The sequence below is a fragment of the Danio rerio genome, chromosome 15 (assembly GCF_049306965.1).
Source record: "Danio rerio strain Tuebingen ecotype United States chromosome 15, GRCz12tu, whole genome shotgun sequence".
In the NCBI taxonomy this organism is placed as follows: Eukaryota; Metazoa; Chordata; class Actinopteri; order Cypriniformes; family Danionidae; genus Danio; species Danio rerio.
In genome coordinates, this window is record NC_133190.1 from 41,898,796 (window position 1) to 41,920,631 (window position 21,836).

General features: G+C 36.3%; 1 protein-coding gene across 11 annotated transcripts in view; it reads left to right on the forward strand.

Annotated features, from left to right (window-relative positions):
- robo2 (roundabout, axon guidance receptor, homolog 2 (Drosophila)) overlaps nt 1-21,836 on the forward strand; it is an 866,533-nt gene that overhangs the window by 817,994 nt on the left and 26,703 nt on the right. For 7 of the 11 annotated variants that reach the window (XM_073923230.1, XM_073923224.1, XM_073923225.1 and 4 more), the window contains 3 exon segments: nt 7,881-8,002; nt 11,414-11,689; nt 15,268-15,393. In XM_073923230.1, the coding sequence (XP_073779331.1) occupies nt 7,881-8,002; nt 11,414-11,689; nt 15,268-15,393 (524 nt within the window). 11 annotated transcript variants of the gene reach the window in all.

Below are 21,836 nucleotides of genomic sequence, written 5' to 3' on the forward strand. Positions count from 1 at the left end.
GCATATTATAGTTCCAGCGTGCTTCATAATGCTTCCAGCCAATGTAAATCGGCAAAGCAAATTCATGTTTCAGCGTGCCGTAAGCGTAATTTAATGTGCAGGCTTTTACTCCAGTCTCTCTCTCTCTCAGTATTGGAGGGCGTGTGGGCCTGTAAAGCCCGTCTGATTTATGAAGTAGGATTGGGATTAATATTGCTCACTCGGCTTGTTTACGACGATCCTCACAGACGCACTGTGAGCCTGTATTTCACCGTTGCTTGCCTGTCTAAGAGTGTGGCAGGGGGAAAAAAATGGAGCCAAATCAAATCTCTTTGGTCTCAAGGCCTGCTGCTGTCTCAGGAAAAGAGGGATTCGGGGCTGGGATGAGACCCGTGGCCCTGCTCCCGTTGATTCACGGGGCAGAAATATGCCCGCTAAAAACTATATTTCTCAATCTAATCATCTGGCGGAGGGAGAAGATGAATGCAAGGACAGAGACTGCGTTTACCACAGTCAACATCATCATCACTGCGCTTATAGATGATCCTGCGAGGCGGGCGGAGAGTTTGCATGAGCCTGTTTACAAGAGGAATCAAAGTCAAACTCATCAAATGTGCTTTTTTCTGCCTCGCTTCATTTAACATCTCTCTAGTTTGAGGGAAAATGCATTCACTAGACATTTAGCTTGCGCTGCAGTCATTTACATTGATGCTACTCTATAAAGAATATCTATAAATTCACAGTTTTCTGTATCTTATGATTTACATTTTTATTTTTCCCTTTTTATTTATGCTTTTGTGTTGCATTATGGAACCTTGATTTTCATCCAACAACTTTTTACCTCGAAAGGTTTAAAAAAAAAAACAGTGACTTGTGTTAACATTTGTATTGATTACAAGTGATATATTCTCTGGGTATCTATAGATAAATAGGTGGACAGACAGACGGACGGACAGACAGACGGATGGATGGAATTATATCTATGGTTAAATGGATAAAACTATATCGATGGATGGATGAATGGATGAATGGATGGATGGCTGGATGGATAGAACTATATCTATGGATGGATGGATGGATAGAACTATATCTATGGATGGATGGATGGATGGATGGATGGCTGGATGGATAGAACTATATCTATGGATGGATGGATGGATGGAACTATATCTTTGGATGGATGGAACTATATCTATGGATGGATGGATGGATGGATGGATGGATGGATGGATGGATGGATGGATGGATGGATGGATCTATATCTATGGATGGATGGATGGTTTAATGGGTGGATGGATGGATAGAACTATATCTATGCATGGATGGATGGGTGGATGGATGGGTGGATGGATGGAACTATATTTATGTATGGATGGATGGACGGACGGACGGACGGACGGACGGACGGACAGACAGATAGATAGATAGATAGATAGATAGATAGATAGATAGATAGATAGATAGATAGATAGATAGATAGATAGATAGATAGATAGATAGATAGATAGATAGATAGATAGATAGATAGATAGATAGATAGATAGATAGATAGATAAAACTTTATCTATGCATGGATGGATATAATTAAGTCTATGGATAGATGGATGGATAGATAGAACTATATCTGGATGGATGGACTGATGGACGGATACACGGATGGATGGACATAATATAACAGATAGGCAGACAGACAGACAGACAGACAGACAGACAGACAGACAGACAGACAGACAGACAGACAGACGAATAAATGATTGTTAGATGATAGATCTCTGGATATATCTATATCTTTGGATGGATGGATGGATGGATGGATGGATGGATGGATGGATGGATGGATGGATGGATGGATGGATGGATGGATGGATGGATAGATAGATAGATAGATAGATAGATAGATAGATAGATAGATAGATAGATAGATAGATAGATAGATAGATAGATAGATAGATAGATAGATAGAAAGAAAGAAAGAATATTTTTTAAAGCTGAAGCAGAAGAATCTCTTGAGAATTCGACTGAGAGCCAGAAAACTCCTAATGTTCACCTGAATGCCGAGCAACACAAAAGAGCAAGAGGACCTAAGTGTAAACAGGTTGTATGGAGCATTTGTGTGGTGGCGAGGGGGAGGGTTTGACGGCTCCTCCATGCATTACCCTATAAAGAAGTGAGCGTGTCCGTTTGACTGACTCGTCCCCCTGAGGGCCTGTTTTTTGGCATTCAGCTGCCACATCAGGAGCTGTTAGTCTGTCAGGACCCCCATCGCCTCGGTCCCGGACCCTCCATTCGGCTCTGCAGCTCCTTATTAAAACCTGTGGCTCCGAGAGCGGCGGCTGATGCTCCGTCATTACCGCTGTATCGCCTCAGGCTTCAACGAGGGAGACAAACATACACACATACCTGCACTGTGAGACAAAGAGCAGCACATCTATACAGCACGCCTGAGTGTCCGTGACTGCAGCAATAGCAGATTCAACACTATAAAACCGACCACTGTCACAAATAAAGCACATGCTTTCTCTACCCTTTTCTTTTTTTAGATATTTCTTTCCTTTTTTCTTTCTTTCTCTCTTACTTTTTTTCTTTCTTCCGTTCCTCCCTCCTTTCCTTCTTCTTTTCCTTCCTTCCTTTTTCTTTCTTTATTCCTTCTTTCCTTCCTTTCTTTGTTCCCTCCCTCCCTTCTTCCTTCTTTCTTTCTTACTTTTATCCTTTTGTCTTTCTTCTTCCTTCTTTCTTTCCTTTATTCTTCCACCCTCCCTCCCTTCTTTCTTTCTTTCTTTCTTTCTTTCTTTTTCTTTGTTTCTTTCTTGCTTTTTTTCCACTCCTTCCATCATTTGTTTCTTATTTTTTTCTTCCTTTTTTTCTTTCTTTATTCCTTCTTTCCTTCCTTTCTTCCTTCATTCCCTCCCTTCCTTTCTCCCTTCTTTCATTTCCTCTTTTCTTCTTTTCTTACTTTTATCTTTTTGTCTTTCTTCTTCCTTCCTTTTTTCCTTTTTTCCTTTCTTCCCCCTCCCTCCCTTTCTTTCCTTCTTTCTTTCTTTCTTTCTTTCTTTCTTTCATCCCTTCATTCTTTTTTCTTTCTTTGTTTCTTTCTTTCTTTTTTCTTCATCCTCTCTTACTTTCATCCTTTATTTCTTTCCGTCCTCTCTCCCTCCCTTCCCTCCCTTCTTTCCTTCTTTCTTTCTTTCTTTCTTTTTTCTTTCTTTCTTTCCTTCTTTCTTTCTTTTTTTCTTTCTTTCTTTCTTTCTTTCGTCATCCTTCCTTTCTTTACTCCTTTCTTCCCTCCCTCCCTCCCTCCCACATTCCTTTCTAGCTTCCTTCCTTTCTTTCTTTCTTACTTTCTTTTTTCTTCCTTGCTATTATTTATTAATTATTTGATTAGCCTTTAATCCTTAATTTTCCTTCCTTCTTTCTTTCTTTCTTTCATTCTTTCTTTCTTTGTTCTTCATTCATTCTTTCTTTTTCATTCATTCATTCATTCATTCATTCATTCATTCATTCATTCATTCATTCATTCATTCATGTATTTCCTTAAATTATAAAAAATTGTATTTATAAAATATATTTAAAAATTGTCGATCCAGATTAATGAAGACTATACCTCTTTTTTTATTAGAAATGCCAATGTTTACATTTTTGTATCACTTATGCAGACAGTCACTTCTCATAAGTGTCAGGGGTTTTTTTTTCTAATTTTTACATCAAATGAATAAGCTGTTTAAGTAGATTTACACCATCTAAATAAGCTGTATAATCATCTAATCATAATTGTTTGTTTTTTTTCTAATTTAGATTTATTTATTTATCATCTGAATTCAATCTTAATAAATCAGCTTTTCATTGATGAATGTTTTTATAGAAAAATAATTGAAACTATTTTAAAATCTGGAATCTGAGGGTTCAATAAAATCCAAATACTGTGTAAATCTCTTTTAAAATTGTTTAAATGTTAGCAATACACATTAAACTTTAAATTAAAATTAAGTTTATATGTTTTTTTTTTTTGTGTGGTTAATAGGTTCGTGGAACATGATCTTTACATAATATTCTAATGGTTTTTGGCATAAACAAAAAATCCATAATGTTAAAATGCAATGTACATCTGGCTATTGACAAAATCAGACATGTGCAACATGAGGCTGGCTTTGTGATTCTGGATCACACATTTCATACACTGTTAAAAACATACAATAAGCGCCAAATGAACTTACTTGCCTTTAAAACAGAAAAAAAGAAGTCTTTTTTTCTGTTTGTGCTCATGTCTTTGTGCTCTCTCACAATCTCCCGTTCACTCCAGCATTGCTCCGTCTCCATGACCATGACCACAAATTGCTCCTCTAACAGTGATGAAAGGGCCAAAAAAACGAGGGAGTCCTTGAGCGCTCCATTCATCCACCTCTCCACTCGTTCTCCATCCCTCTATTGTTACATCCCTAGCCTTCCTCAACCAATGGCTCTTTATTTCCATCAGAAGAGAAAGAAAACAGCCATTTTTTAGTGCGAGTGTGGCGTTAGCAGCACAAATGAAGGGATGAGGGTAAAAAAACAGGCTCTCCTCAGCATATGTTGCCCATAGCAACAAGCATCCAAGAGGCGATTTCAAAGTAAAGTGGTGGTAATGGCACCCATGACAGTCTAAAGTCTTAATGATGCCTTTACAACACACACACACACACACATTCTCACATTCACACACAACACCTGTTAAATGAAACCTGCATCTGCAGATGCGCAGGAGTGTGTTGTAATGGACAGACGTTTGGTGCGCTGAGAGGATGGATTATAGTGAGGGATGATCTGGTAATTGAGGGTGTGTGTCGGCATCTATAGAAAGGGGTTTGGTGTGTGAGAGCAAGTATAGATGCAAAATCTATAGATGCTCATGTGCTTATTTGTTTATTTATGACAATACAGGCAAATATAAAATTATTAGCCCCATAATTTTTTTTTTTTCCCAAGTATTTCCCAGGTTATGTTTTAAAGAGCAAGAAAATATTTTTGTATGTATATGTAAATGAGCAATATCACATGAGTAGCAGTACAATATGGCTGTATATGGCTAGTATTTGAATGATTCTCTAGCATAATGTCTAAAGTGATGACAAAACAGGTAATTTTGCCCACATTTTAAGAGTATAACAACATAAAATGCCATCAGTCTAGAGACATTTCCCAGGAAATCTCTATTGCAATTGGGAGATCACAATAAATAACCCCAAAAAAGCCAAAGCAAAACAAACACTACCAGATTACTATGGTATAAATTCATCACCACACTTTTATAATGGGTTTTTCACCTCTAAGGGCTTATTATGTGGTCTATGTCGCCATCTTGTGGCAGAACGTCAACCGTCTTTGCTCTGCTCAGTATGACAGGTTATTGGATGCTGTGCTGTATATTCGAAATTATACATATTTAAAATAGGCTCTATCCATATAAATAAACTGCATAGCTGCAATCTAAACAACTATATTAAGCCTAAAAAAAATCTCAAAAGTACATGATGTTGCCCAACAGCTGCAACATTTGTCAAACTGTACTGAGTTTATGGATCTGCTGTCACTCTATGTGGTTGTAGTAATATAGAAGGGTGAGGAGGCTGTATGAGTGCTGTTATTGTAGAATATCACGCAGCTACTGTATAAGCCAATCATATTCGAGAACCAGATAGAGCTGTTGCATAAATATAAATGTTTCACTATCTCTTGAAGTTCCATCAGATAAAGGATAATAATGTTTGTAAATATGTGGTGATTGTCAGTAAAATTGAATGGAAATTAGTCGTTGTTATGAAGTAAATTTTGTGAAGTTTATTTAAAAACTAATTTCGAGAGGAGTACGCGCTTATGATTGATAGCAGCTGGTCCTCATTAACTAACACTGATTCACCAATCAGACGATTTCTAACTCACTATAAATAACCAGAGTATCTTACATTAGCCATCTTCGTCTTGAAGAATTCCCCGCATCCACCCCTACTCCCCCAATTCCTTGTCAGGGCAGCACGGAGGCCTAATGGTTAGCATCATTGCCTCACAGCAAGAATGTCACTGGCTCAGATCTTACCTGGCTAAGTCGGCATTTTTGTGCAGAGTTTGAATGATCTCCCTGTGTTTGCATGGATTTTCCCTGGGCTCTCCGGTTTCCTCCCACAGTCCACAGTCGACAAAACCAAATTGACATCATAGACAAGGATTGAATCCAGTATGCACACTCTATAGCATTCATAATCTACATCTACCATTATCAAGCAGGGGGAGTTCTTGAGACCTACCTGAACTCTGACTTCCTTCTCATCCTGCAACGAGGGGAAACCCTGGGCTCTAGGATCTCATGAGCTCAGGGCTCTCTCCGGGGACAGAATACCAAACACTCTTCATAATCAATCATCAGCTAAGGGCGAACTCTTGAAATTACACTTAAAGGGACAGTACTTCAAAACTGAAAATTCGTTCATCATTTACTCACCCTTTACTTTTTTATAAAAACTTGTTCAAGTTTCTTTCTTCTGTTGAACACAAAAGATGATGTTTTGAAAAAGATGAAAATCTGTAACCATTGGCTTCAATAGTATCTGATTTTCCTACTATGGAGGTTAATGGTGCTTTCTTTAAAGTATCTTCTTTAGTGTTCAACAGAAGAAACAAGCTCTTAAAGATGTGGAACCGCTTAAGGGTGAGTAAATAGTGAGTAATTTGTAATTTTGGGATGAACTATGAGTTTAAGATTATAACATTTCGGCCCAGTTTCACAAACAGGGCTTAGGTTAAGCCAGGACTAGGCCTTAGTTAAATTAGGCTATTTAAGACACATTTAGAAAAATGGCCTTAGAAAAAATATTACTAGTGTGCACGTGGAGACAAAAAAAAATGACACTGACATATTTTAAGACATCTCTCCACCAGTTATTTTGAGTTGAGACAGCTCAAACATGCAAGTTATCTTGACTAGTCTTAAACCTTGTTTGTGAAACCGGGGGTTCATTTATTAATTTTCCTTTGGCTTAGTCTCTTTAATTATCAGGGGTCGCCACAGCAGAATAAACCACAAACATCCAGCGTATGTTTCAGCAGATGCCATTCCAGCTGCAACCTAGTACTGGAAATGGTTTTAACAAGTAATAAGTCAGATTTTCACCAGACTTACACACCAGATTTAAAGTGTTAAAGGGATAGTTCACCCAAAAATGAAAATTCACTCACCATTTACTCATCCTCAAATCCTAAACCTTTATAAGCTCCTTTAGTCTGTTGAAGATACTTTGAATAAAGCTAAAAAACACTGACTTCCATAGGAAAAACAAATACTAAGGAAGTTAATGGTTACAGATTTCAAACAATCCTCTAAATATCTTCTTTTGTGTTCAACAGAAGAAAGAAAAAAGGTGTAAAACAAGTGAAAGTTACCTGTGTTGTATCTGCATCTGAACTCTCAGCAGCTTCTCTGTCATGTTTTTAATTATTATTGTTATTAGTTCATTCAGTTCATGAACAGTTTAATTCGTTTTCCAAAGCTGTTGCAAAATATTACATTGTGAAAGGAAGAAAAAGGAAACAGGTTTATTATAAAAGCCTAAATCTTTTAAAGTTATAGATTATTAAAGTTTTTAATTTGTACTTTCTGAAATGATCATATATCACATTCCAGATATAGTCAAGTTGCATACACACTTAATGCTTGATTTGCAAATATATTCTTCTTCTCGGTCAGATCGGTTTGCGATTATTGAATTATTTGCTCTCTCTCTCAGTCACCCTGCTTTAAACTGATCTTTAAAATCCATATCCAGCAATCACAAATGAGATGGAAATGGATGAAAATGCATTGCTAAAATAATGTGTCAACTCAGCAGACAGAATCAAGTCTCACTTGTGTGTGTGTGTGGTTTGTGTTCCTGCAGTCGTCCTGGTCTGCTGAACGCCAGTGATTCGGGTTACCCGTGGCTCGCCGACTCCTGGCCTCCCAGCCTGCCTGTCAACAGCGGATCTGGAGGACCCAATGACCTCAGCTTTGGCCGTGGAGGTAAACCAATCATCAGACAAACTGTCACCAGGGCTAGGAGGAGTTCATTACACAATTACTGGATGAAAATGATGAGTAAAATGTTTTAGGTTAAAGCGGACAGATAAATTTACTGGACGATAATTCCAACATGTGTCTGTGAAGTTTTAGCTCACATAACTTATTATAGCTTGTCAAATATGCCCTTATTTGGGCGTGAGCATGTTCCTTTAAATGTCAATGAGCTGCTGCTTTCTAGAATAGGGTGGGGCCTTTACAAGCCATTCTGACACTCCAGAAACAACAAAACAAGTGAACATTACACAGACAAAATGTCAGAAAATACCAGGACTAAAGTCTTACATATTGAAAGCGGACTATTAACCAGGATGTTTCTGAATGTATGTCGCTATGATGGAGTTAATACACTTAAAGTGATAGTACACTAAAACTAAAAATGTTGTGAGCATTTTCTCATTTGTCAACATTAAACTTGTTTGAGTTTCTTTCTACCTTTGAACACAAAAGAAAATATTTTGAGAAAGCTGTAAACCTGTAACCATTGACTTCAATAGTATTTGATTTTCCTGCCATGGAAGTCAATGGTTACAGGTTTTCAGTATTCTTCAAAATATCTTCTTTTATGTTCAATAAAGATCAATAGTCAATAGATCACAATTTGTGTTCAATAAAGAAACACAAAAAGGTTTGGAACCACTTGAGGAGTAATTTATAATTTTTGGGTGAACTATCCCTTTGGGATTATAGCATTTAAACATGTAAAAACATCTCATTTAAAGTGTTAAAGGGAGAGTTCACCCAAAAATAACAATTCACTTGCTATTTACTCAACCTCAATCATTCCAAACCTTCATGAGTTTCATTCTTCTGTTGAACACAAAAGAAGATACTTAAAAGAAAGCATGAAAGTCTTTAACCATTGACTTGCATAGTAAAAAAAAAATACTAAGGAAGTCAATGGTTACAGATTCCAACATTGCTCAAAATATCTTCTTTAGTGTTCAACAGAATACAGAAACTCATAAAGGTTTGGCACTACTTGAAGGTGAGTAAATAATGCACATTGTACATTTGTACATTTTCTTTTTTGAGTGAACTAAAGATTAAAGCATTTAAACATACAAAATGTCAGATTTTCACGTCTCATTTAAAGTGTTAAAGGGGTAGTTCATACAAAAATGAAAATTCTGTCATCATTTACTTACCTTTGACCTTTTTTTACAAACCTTATTAGGTTTCCGTCTTCTATTGAACACAAAAAAAAATGTTCTGAAGAAAGCTGCAAACCTCTACCATTGACTTCAAAAGTATTTTATTTCCTTACTATGAAAGTCAATGGTTACATGTTTTCAGCATTCTTCAAAATATCTTTGTTTGTGTTCAATAAAGAAACTCATAAAGGTTTGGAACCACTTGAGAAGTAATTGAGCATTTTTGGGTGAACTATCCCTTTAGGACTATAGCTTTTAAACATGTAAAAATGTGTCATTTAAAGTGTTAAAGGGAGAGTTCACCCAAAAATAACAATTCACTCACCATTTACTCATCCTCAAATCAACTTAAACCTTTACGAGTTTCATTCTTTTGTTAAACACAAAAGAAGGTACCTTAAAGAAATCTGAAAACCATTGACTTCCATAGTAAAGCAAATACAATGGAAGTCAATGTTTACAGTTTTCCAACATTCCTCAAAGCATCTTCTTTTATCCAGCACTTGTTTTACGCAATGGAGGAAAGCCACATAAACACGGGGAGAACATGCAAACACAGAAATACCAACTAACCCAGCCGGGGCTTGAACATGCAACCTTCTTGCTGTGAGGTGACAGCATTACCCACTGCGCCACCATGTAGTTTTGGTTGAACTGTTCCTTTAAAACCGAATTCTCTCTAGTCTAGAAGTTGGTAGTAAGCATCTTCTTCCTCTGTCATACTTTCAGACAGTGATCCATTCACTCATTCAGGGTGTGCCGCTGTTGTCTGTAAGATGTACACCTGTATGCATATTGCCTCGGCCGTGTTTTTGGACGCACACATTTATTCATCATGCACTAGAGACAGACTTATATCGCCACCCGCGTCCCGCTGTCATGCTCAAACTAATGGCTGGCGCTGTGACCCGCTGTCAGACAGAGGAAGAGCCGATGGTGAGGGAAAGACACTGGTCGAGCACTGAGTCGTGAAGGACAGCCACAAATGCAGCTGCTCTATATCATTTTCCCCTCAGTACACACACACACACACACACACACACACACACACACACACACACGTACATGTGGATGGAGTTACAGCATCATCTCCTCCTGCAGAAAAGCAGAGAAACAATGCCCACAGGAAGACAGCAGGAGTGAGTCAAAGGGGAAAAGACACGAGCAGAAAATAAATGGCTGTCGTTCAGAGCACATAGTAAACATCTACATACTCATATTCACAGATTATTAGTATTATGGTTTGGTTGATTTCTTTAATATGTTTTTGTGTATCAATATGCAAATTAGTAAATGTGTACTAATACTACTAGACCTACTTATAAAAATAACAGCAACAAAAACAGCTATAATAATAATAATAAAAAATAAAATAATAATAATATTAATAATAATAATTATTATTATTATTATTATTATTAATAATAATAATAATAATAATAATAATAATAATAATAATAATAATAATAATAATAATAACAATATTATAGTTATTGTTGTTGTTGTTATTATTATTATTATTATTATTATTATTATTATTATTATTATTATTAATACTATGGATAATACTATTATAGTTGTTGTTGTTGTTGTTATTATTATAATTATTATAATTATTATTATTAATGATAATAATAATAATAATAATAATAATATGGATAATAATATTATTGTTGTTGTTGTTGTTGTTGTTGTTGTTGTTGTTGTTGTTGTTTTTGTTGTTATTATTATTATTATTATTATTATTAATACTATGGATAATAATATTATAGTTATTATTATTATTATTATTATTATTATTATTATTATTATTATTATTATTATTATTATTATTATTATTATTAATAATAATAATAATAATAATAATATGGATCATAAAATTATAGTTGTTTATTATTATTATTATTATTTATTATTATTATTATTATTATTAATATTATTATAGATTGCACTATGTTAAATCCAAAATTTGTAATTTTAAATTAATCCTTGATAAACGTGTTTTTTATGTCTTCTTGAACCCTCCCCAGTCCATTTATCTTATTTCAAATTTTGTTGGGTTGTTTGAAACCTTTGCCTCAACGTCTAATGAGAAATTTAAACTGGCTTGGGAGCATTGCTTGAAGCGTTGCCTGCACTAAACCAAAACCAAATTACACAAAAACTTTCCCTCAAAATTCCACCTTTTCCTGCCTTTCAGATGTGATGCCCAGTGCTCAGGCTGATAAGACGGGTACCATGCTTTCGGATGGAGCCATTTACAGCAGCATCGACTTCACCACCAAAGGCGGATTCGGTAGCCCAAGCCCAGCCTCCCAGGCCACGCCCTATGCCACCACACAGATCCTCCACTCCAACAGCATCCATGAGCTGGCAGTGGATCTTCCTGAAGCCCAGTGGAAGACCTCCCTACAGGCCAAGCAGGAGATGGCCAGCCTGGGTTACTCACTGCCCGACAAAAACTCCTGCAATAACAGTGAGTCAATCTGAAAAACACAGGGTCTGTGTGTGTGTGTGTGTGTGTGTGTGTGTGTGTGTGTGTGTGTGTGTGTGTGTGTGTGTGTGTGTGTGTGTGTGTGTGTGTGTGTGTGTACTTGTTTTTATATCCCAATGGGGACTAAAACCTGAATGCACAGACTCATAAGGACTTGTTTCACCAGAGGGTAAAAAAAAGCTTATAATTAATATAATTGCTAATTATTAAATTATATACAATTGAATTTAATTCAAGTTTATTTGTATAACGCTTTCAATATTTATTAATTTAATAATTATTGTTTCAGCTTTACAGAAGGTTTTCATTATTGCATTACATTTAAATTCAGAAAAGTTAAGGTTAGTTACTAATAATTTTAACTAATTTACTAGTAACTAATAGATTTTAACAGTTAATGGTTAATGTTATTATATATAAACATAGTACACTAGCAGTTATATAGTAAATGTGATGTGTACATGTTTGATCAGTTGGTTGGTTGGTTTGTCTGATTCTGAAAGCGCAGCCCTATATAAATTTTCCAGGAGATTGCGAATCATGTAACCAGAAGTACGTATGGCTTCATATCATCCTTAAAACAAACACTCCTGGATGGTATGACGTTGTTCCTTTTCGCACTTACCCGCTTAAGGCTTACCTCTATATGGACGACTTTCCCACTGTTACCAATTTGTCTAGTACAGGGGTGGCCAATCCTGTTCCTGGAGATCTACCTTCCTGCAGATTTCAGTTGTAACCCTTATCAAACACACCTGTCTGTAATTATCAAGTGGATTTCAGGTCCTAATTAATTGGTTCAGGTGGGTTTGATCAGGGTAGGAGCTAAACTGTATCGGAAGCTTGATCTCCAGGAACAGGATTGAGCACCCCTGGTCTAGTAGCTCACCGCATACGTCGATGGACCTAAGATACAGAGTTGACCATGACGACAAGGTTCAAGTTGGGTGAAAAAATGTTCCAAAAAGTGCATAAGAATAAACAGAAGCCAAAAAAAAAACAAGTAAATAACTGGGTGAGATTGTGGTAAAATCTGAAAACGTGGTAAATTGCTTTTTTTAAAGTGTCGGGTTAAGTTTAAGGAAGTGGGTGGGCGCTGGTCAATAGGTACATTTGAAAATATTATTGGTGGGGTTTAGGGACGGGGGAGGGTGGGTCAGTAAGTCAGTCGATAGCAGCCTCTGCTGGATTTACACAAGAACAACAGGTGAGAGTGGCACTCGTGAGAGAAATTTGAGATATAAAAAAGCATACACAGCGGCTTCTGGTGGATTCATGAAAAGAAAAACTGCAAAAACATGTAGCTCCTGGGACATATTTGCCGCTCTCCAGAAATGTATGTAAGGGTACGTTTTCAGAATCAGCCTGGGTTTCTTTGTTTACTTGAGACATCATGTCCATAAAAGTCCCCACTGGGCTATAGCAACATGTGTGTGCGTGTGTGTGTGTGTGTGTATGTCTGTGCTGATTACTTCATGTTTGTGTGTGTGTGTGCTCTTTCTTTTGCGTCCAAAATCTTTTGAAACAAAGCCAATTGCTCTATTTCTGGATCTTGCCTGAGGTTTGTATCAGTGATAATTTGACCAACATTGTATTACTGTAGCTTTTTTTTTTTGACATTCAGGAACAATACGAATGTGTGCCATTGGCCCGTAACCAAATCCATGACCCTTGAATGTGTTTCCGACATTTATTATTTAAGTATTTGTCTTGGGGCTAAAGATTGTAACATCATTATCCAAGATTTATTCTATTTTGAAAAGCTTTTAGACAAATGCGCACTGCTTTTGTAATGCAAAGGAAGCGCTACTATCCATATTAATGAACAAAATGATCAATTGTAGACGTTGCTTGATGCTATTAAAAAAACGTTTTCACTTTCATTTTGGGCTTGAATAAACCTCTAACTGTGAAATAGCTGTAAATCATACATATAGATGTTTCCATGAACCGGTTAACTTGCCAAATAATAGAATAAATTCCAGGAAAATTAGCACTAATGTATGTTGTTAACCTCTGGCTTTCCCAAGAAACTGGCCTAATTGGGAGATTCTAAAGCAATTAGGGCTCTGTTACAAAAACTAGTGAACTGGATTTCTGTATCATCTTATTGGAAATATATATAAAATAAGATATTAAAAGTCATGTATATGAATATTACAACTAGAGATGTCCCGATCCGTTTTTGTTTTTTGTTTTTTTTGTCCTCGAGTCCGAGTCATTTGCATTTGAGTATCAACCAATACCGAAACCCAATCCGATACACTGTAAAAAATGCTAGGTTCAGCACAATACCTTCATGTTATCCCAACACAAATCGATCAAGTTAACGTAAACGTTTTTCCAAATATAAGTTGATTGAACAAAACAATTAAGTTGTTACAAAAAAAACTTAAGAACTGTGTTTCAACTCATTTTAAATAAATAGATTGTTCAAGCAGCAGAAGTATTTATTGATTGTACTTCTATAATATAAATTTAAAAAAGAATAAAGAAGAGTGAAGAAACTCATACAGGATTTTCCTTATTTTTTATTTAATTTACCTTATTTTAACATTTGACAACTCTGTCAACAAACAGGGAAATTATGTGAGGTAGCTTAAACAATCAAGTAATAAATAACATAAATTCTTCACTTTTGGACTTTAATGCAACAGTAAATATAAATAAAAAAAATTAATATGAAAACAAATAGCACCTCAACTTTAAATACCCGGCAGGCAATCCCAAGTCTGAAACCGCGTGATCAGGCCAGATTTCTGATCACATGATTGGATCTGGACATCCCTATATATAATATTGCTTATTTATTTTAAAATTGAAATGAATGAATGTTAATATAAATAAATAAATAAATGAATGAATGAATGAATGACTGAATGAATGAATGAATGAATGAATGAATGAATGAATGAATGAATGAATGAATAAATGAATAAATAAATAAATAATATTTTATAATGATAAAAACATTTTGAAGATTAATTTTTTTGTTTTATTTTATTATATCACATTGTTATTTTATATTATATTATCATATTGTTATATTATATTATATTATATTATATTATATTATATTATATTATATTATATTATATTATATTATATTATATTATATTATATTTATTATATTATATTTATTATATTTAATATATTATGTTATATTATAAATGTTTTATATAAATAACATTTTATATTTTATAAGTAATTTTAAAAACTACATTAATTATTATTGCATTTAATCATTTTAAATTCTGAGATTCCTTCTGAAATGCATGCAGCATTGCCGGAATTGTCCAAAAAGAGATATAATATATATCTATATTATATATGTAGAGATATAATATAATATAATGTTGAATACATTATACATACATACATAGTCAACTCACTTAGTCTGAGAATAAAGCGAGAAATGTCCAAATTAAAAAAAAAACATAAACTGAATTTAAAGCAGGAGTTGTGCTCTGCTTGTTGCTCTAACTGCACGTCCTTGCATGCGCTTGTGCCATCTTGCCCTACACCTGATGCCACTTTTTTGCCCTTCGCCTCCACTATAGCACTCCTTTTCATTCCTGACTACCGATTGGCTGACGGACTGTCTAATAGAATGCCACACAACCAATCGCAGGATTTCAGCACCACCAGCTCCCACAACAGCTCAGATCGGAGCAACAGTCTGTCAGGTTGGTATTGGACTGGTCCAGGGTCAGCAGCTCACCCGCATCTCTCCTTCAGTCTTTCCCTTTCTCCCCTTCACCTCCACTAACTCACTGTCACCTCCTGCTATATACACATGCTCAGTAATGTGGTTTGTATGATGACGGTTAATTTGAATGGATGTGATGTTTTTGTGAAAAAAGACAATTTATGTTTTTTAAGGACCTGAAAAGACCAAAACTTCATTTTAACAGCAGAAAAAAACTAAACAATGTCTATATGTTATATGAGCAATATCACTCGCAGCAGTGCGATATTTCTATATATTGCCACTGGTGGGAGGCGTGCGTTAGTGTCCCACCAGTGACGATATACAGCCATATTGCACTGCTATGAGTGTGATATTGCGTTTAAACAACAGTTCGATGACACAATCATGTGTATAAAAGAGAAAATCAAACACAGAAAGTCTAAAAACCCTTTTGTATGAGAAACTACTTTCTTCCGCCATTCATTCACATCTGCAGCTGACGTCAAAATAGCAGAAACTGTTACTAATTCACCAACGTCATTTTAGAGCTAGTATTTGAATGATTCTCTAGCGTAATGTCTAAAGTGATGACAAAACAGGTGATTTTGCTCACATTTTAAGACTATAAGGCTGAACAGCATGAAATGCCATCAGTCTAGAGACATTTCCCACTATTTCTCTGTTGCAATCGGGAGATCACAATTATTAACCTCGAAAAAGCCAAAGCAAAGCAAACACGGAACATCAACCGTCTTTGCTCTGCTCAGTATGACATCAGTAAGATCTCAGTATGAATCTCTGAGATGATAAATATTTAAAATAGGTACTATCCTTGTAAATTAACTGCATAGTTGCAATCTAAACAACTATATTCTTGCCTAAAAAAGCCTCAAAAGTACATGATGTAGTAAATTTCCATTTGCTGTCACTCTATGTGGGCGGAGTAATACGGAAGGGTAAGGAGGCTGTACGAAAGCTGTTATCACGGGAATATTGCAGCCAATAAGATTCGAGAACCAGACCGAACTGTTGTATAAATATTTATATACACAAAGTCTCAAATAAAAACAAGCAATATTATATCATGCAAAAATAAGACTGCCTATCATATTACAGGTATATGAAATGAAAAAAATTAGTACAGGAATAACAGCGCAATCTGAGCATTAAAATAGTCCTTTTATTTACTTTCCTTAGCAATGACGTAATAATGACGAATTTTTATTTTTAGCAGTGTAAGGCTTAAATAAAAATGGTGTTTTCAAATGAAAATAAGAGTTTAATTTGTTTACAAAAACTGAAAGGCTACAGTGCTTCATGGATTCTTTGTTAATTTTTGTCTAAAATCTTGACAAAAGGTGGATTGGATTACTTGTTAGCAAAAATGAATCGCACTGGATCAGTATGTCATGTGGCGGGGAGTGGTCGTCCACGACCTGCCCATACTGTTGAAAAAAACACCACTGTCGAAGACTTGGTACTGAGTCAAGAAGACACACCATGCACCTATTGCACTGTCCGACAGATTGCACAGAAGTCTGGCAACCAGTGACTCCGACATGTAAACGTTGCTTTATTTCTGTTAGCTTATTTAGTTTGCAAGTAATAAAATGCAAGTATTCTGCAAATTTTTGAGTTATCTTAACAAAGTGATATAAATCAGTTGAGGAGAAAAAACATATACACATCATATAATTTCATCTATTTGCCATCTAATTACAAAATATAGATAAAGCTGGAGGTATTTTAAAAAATACAGAATTAATTTTGCTTAGAATTTTTGGAGGCGTGGTGTATATACAGTTGAAGTCAAAACTATTAACCTCACTATGATCTTTTATTCAAACATTTCCCAAATGATGGAGAAAGTCTTGTTTGTTTCAGAATAAACAAATCAGAACAAAATAATCTAAAACTGCTTTCATTCTAGCCAAATTAAAACCAATAAGACCTTTTCCTGTAGAAAAATATATATTGTAGAAATTACTGTGAAAAATTCCTTGCTCTGTTAAACATCATTTGGGAAAAATTGTAAAAGCAATAATGAGATCTAATAATTCTGACTTCAACTGTATATTAGTTCATCCTTACTTCATGTAACTCAATAAATTAACTATCATTCAAGAGTTCACACTTAGCTGATGATTGATTATAAAGCTTGTTTGGCATGCTGTCCCGGGAGAGAGCCCTGAGCTCATAAGATCCTCGAGCCCGGGGCTCCCTCCTGTTTGCAAGGCGAGAGGGGAGTTTGAGTTCAGGTAGATCTCGAGAACTCCCCTGCTGTAGTAGCTAATGAACAGATAGTGATTGCTCTTAAGAGATAACTACTTACTAGGTGCATGTCACAGGTGCTGATTTGGATTAGTCAGTTAACTTAAGTTGCATGTTTTTGGACGGTGGGAGGAAACTTGGGAACCCATGAACACTGGAAGAATGTGTAAACTCAGCATAGATATGTCAGCTGGCTTGGTAAGGATTACAACCAGTGACGTTCTTGCTGTGAAGCAACAGTGCTAACCACTGGGCAACTGTGCCACCCATGTAGTAAAGGAGGAGGAGTAGGGTTGAAAGGGGGATTCTTCAAAGCGAAGATGGCTGTCATATAGAACTTAGGGTATTTATAGTGGCTTAGGAATCGTCTGATTGGTGAATCATAAATTGGATAACGCGGGACCAGCCGTGAACAATCATAAGCATGTGATTGTCTTGAAATTAGTTTATAAATAAACTTAACTAATTGAACCTTATTGTAAAGTGTAACCATATAAATAAATGAATCCACTCAATCTTTAACTCCTCCCAACATTTGACCTATTGCACATGCTTTAATTCCAACAAAGCATCTTCTGACATTGCCATTAACCTTGCGTTCACAATCTCATCATGTTTTGCGATCAGAGCACTGGTTTGTTTCGTCACTGGTTAATGGTCTAAAAGAAACCCCTCAGAAGTGCACACATACGCGTACTTGAGCAGCTTGATTTGAGCCGATTCCTCTCCTTAATGATTACAAGCTACAATAAAATTCATGTACTGAAAATTACAATGTCATTTATAGGACGCAGAGACGGCCCCCGTCCTCTCGTCTCGCTGTCCGCGTGGCTCTCTTTTTCTCCTCTCTAATCAAGTTTCATGCCAGTGCTTTAACTGTGCAGTAATCCAGCCTCAGCCTCAGACGTTTAGATGGGAAACTCTCCAAGCATCTGGCTCAAGTGTTTTCATGGACCACAATTAGGACGCCAAGGGTAGATTTAGGTCAAACATCTCAACCTCTTCAGGCGAGGGTGGTTTCAAAGATTTGACCAAATCAAATCAGTGCCATATCGTTTGACCTCCGGGTAGTGTGTTAAGGTTGTATTAATAACATGTGATACTGGATTTGAGCTTTCTAACTAGCTTAATGTGAAATTGTTGTCTTTTCATTATCAATCATTCAGATAAATGATAAAGCTCATGCTTTTTGGAAATTACTCTATATTGTTTAAATGTCAAAACCAAGTAAAAACGATAATATTGTGAAATATTATTATATTTTCAGATGTTTAATATATTTTAAAATACCCATTGTTCCTGTGATGCAAAGCTAATTTGTTTGCATTATTATTCACAATTTTCCCAAGAAATTAATTCTTATATGGTGCTTTAGGAAACAATTATTAGTCATTTTGAAAACATATATATACATTTACTGACCACTCTACAAACAGAATACCGCATTGGACCCTCTTTTGCCTTCAGAACTGCCTCAATCCTTAGTGACATAGATTCAACTTAAAATATTCCTCTGAGATTTTGGTCCATATTGACATGTTTCCATGTTGTTGATGCCAAATTCTGACCATCTGAATGTCGCAGTAGAAATCGAGACTCGTCAGAGCAGGCAACGTTTTTATAATTGTCATATTGTCCAATTTTAGTGAGCTTGTGCGAATTGTAGCCTAAGTTTCCTGTTTTTAGCTGACGGGAGTGGCACTCGCTGTGATCTTCTGCTGCTGTCAGTGGTGGATTTAGGGATGGGCGATATGAGCAATCGCCCCGGGGTGGCATCTTGCTGGGGGCGGCACTGTAAAAAAAAAATCCCCAGTTAAAATTATGAATGAAAATAAATTAAAGGATTAAATATTTTTTAAAAATGTTACTTTCTACATAAATATAAAAGCCTCTACCTTCATCCCGGGGGGCTTTTTAAAAGGTTTTCATGACAATTTGCCTTGGTATAATGTTATTATTATAAGCAGTATTATTTAATAAATGCATATTTATACTTGATTTATTAAAAACAAGCTAAGATTTGTCCACCTGTCAGGTTTTGGGCCGTATGAAGCATAGCATGTGTATTTGGATATAACTCCACACTTGACCACACTTCATTATTATTGTTCATTTATTCATTTGCTGGGAATTAGATCTGAATTTGGAAATAGTTTTGAAACAAATCTTTAACAAACAACATTAATTATGTAGGCTAATCGATGTCTGTGCGTACAACACATTTCATTATCCATGAAAGAGAGAAAGTGAAAGGAAAGGTCGATTGGAGAAGGCTCATTCTTTATCCTTGCGCTGCAGATGGTTTGTTTTACTGGTTTCTCACTAGTAAAGCGTTCAGTTTTTAAACTTAAAAAGTCCACCATCTATAACACACCTATAATTCATTAAGAGGATAAGCTCAACCCTGTTAGACCATAAACCACAGTGCAGAGCGTATTTTTCTGTCATTAAAATCGCAAAAGTGGATCCAAATACGCCCTTAATGCTTTTGCGCCCTGCGCATCAGACTTTGCACCTAGTTCGTTAAAATAGAGCCCATAGTCTGTAACACTCTGTAATGTCAGTACGCATATCATTGAACCTACAATTATGATGTAATCTTGAACAATAAATATTGATGCATTTATTTTGATCCACAACCTTTCTCGATTTCCTTATAATCAGGAACACATGCATTTCCTGCAATAGAAAGTCCATAAAGTTTTTTTTTAACCCTGTCCCATTAAAAGCAAATTATTGTCAAATACTGCTATTACTCCCCCTGTTTTGCACCATACCTTACAATTAGATTGTAATTTGTTGTACAAGACAGAACAGATCCGAGTTGAGCAAACTCTGATGTGTTAATGCGGTAAAAGTTCTGTAGCACAGCCAAGTTTAGTGTGATCTGGCTTACTTCAGAAATCAGATTGTCAGTCGAGTCACTGGCGCCCCAAGCCACCCTTCTTCTCCATTTTCCTCCCATTTTTTTCTTCTTCCGTTGGTAATTTCAGGAGCTGCCCGACTCCTCAGCGGAGACTCGTTTACATTATTGATGCCCTCTACTCGACAAACAGAGGGAGAAAGAAAGTGAGCGAGTGATTGAGTGATCACGCCATCTCGCCATTTATTGGCTGATGCCGCACGTCACCCAGAGGAACGATTAGGAAACCCAATTACTTCCCCCCACTCCAGCCACTTCTGCCTCTGGCCTGTTGTTATTTTTTTATTACTAGCTTGCTTTATTCATCTTGGTTTGACACTTCCATCCCTCCGCAAGTCTCCTAATGCGTCTCGCTCTCCCGGAACAATAGCGCAGCGTCAGCGAGAAGTTTCCGGCGATGAGAACGCTCTCTAATAGGGCGAACGCCAAGAGTATCATAAACGTCAGACTCTGTATGACAAATCTGCTCTGAACTGTGCATAGCTACGGTGCTCGTCCTTTTATTGTCATGCTCACAAACACCCTTGTTCTTGTTTCTTAAAGGAATAGTGCACTCAAAAAAATAATAGTGTTATACATCATCCGGCGGCCACTTTATTAGGTACACCTGTCCGACTGCTCGATCGTCTTGACCATGTCTACATGCCTGAATGCATTGAGCTGTGATCGGCTGATTAGAAATTTGCTAACGAACAGATGGACAGGTGTGCCTAATAAAGTGGCCGGTGAGTGGATTTTGGAAGCCTCAGTCAACTCACTGACCTGTCGAATTTCTTCACAGAAGAAAAAAGTAATATGGGTTAGCAACAACTCATTTTTTGGTGGAATATTCTGTTAAGAATCAGGGAAGATGGTCTTTTTATAGCCCCTAAATGCGATTCAGTGTGGCTTTTCTAAAGGGTTTTTTGGATTTAATGTATAGCCCTGTCAAACTCCTGGCATTATATTAAATAACAACATGATGTTTGAAGCCACAGGGTTGCCTGAATCGGAACGTTTTGAGGCGGCAGGCACAATTAGAGGCCATTGGCAGACAGAAGCAGATGATGACAGATAGGATCCCATACAGCTCAAGTGCTGCCAGTGAAGGTTTTTCCCCCCGTTTGCACTTGGCCGTGCTTTGGCCTCCTTCAGTCTCAGCTATTCTATGCCTGGCTTGAAACTCACGAGGATCTGGCAACACGCGAGAAAGCACTGGTCATGTCGAGTTTGCCAGCGGCAGTATTAATAATTTACAGTAATGA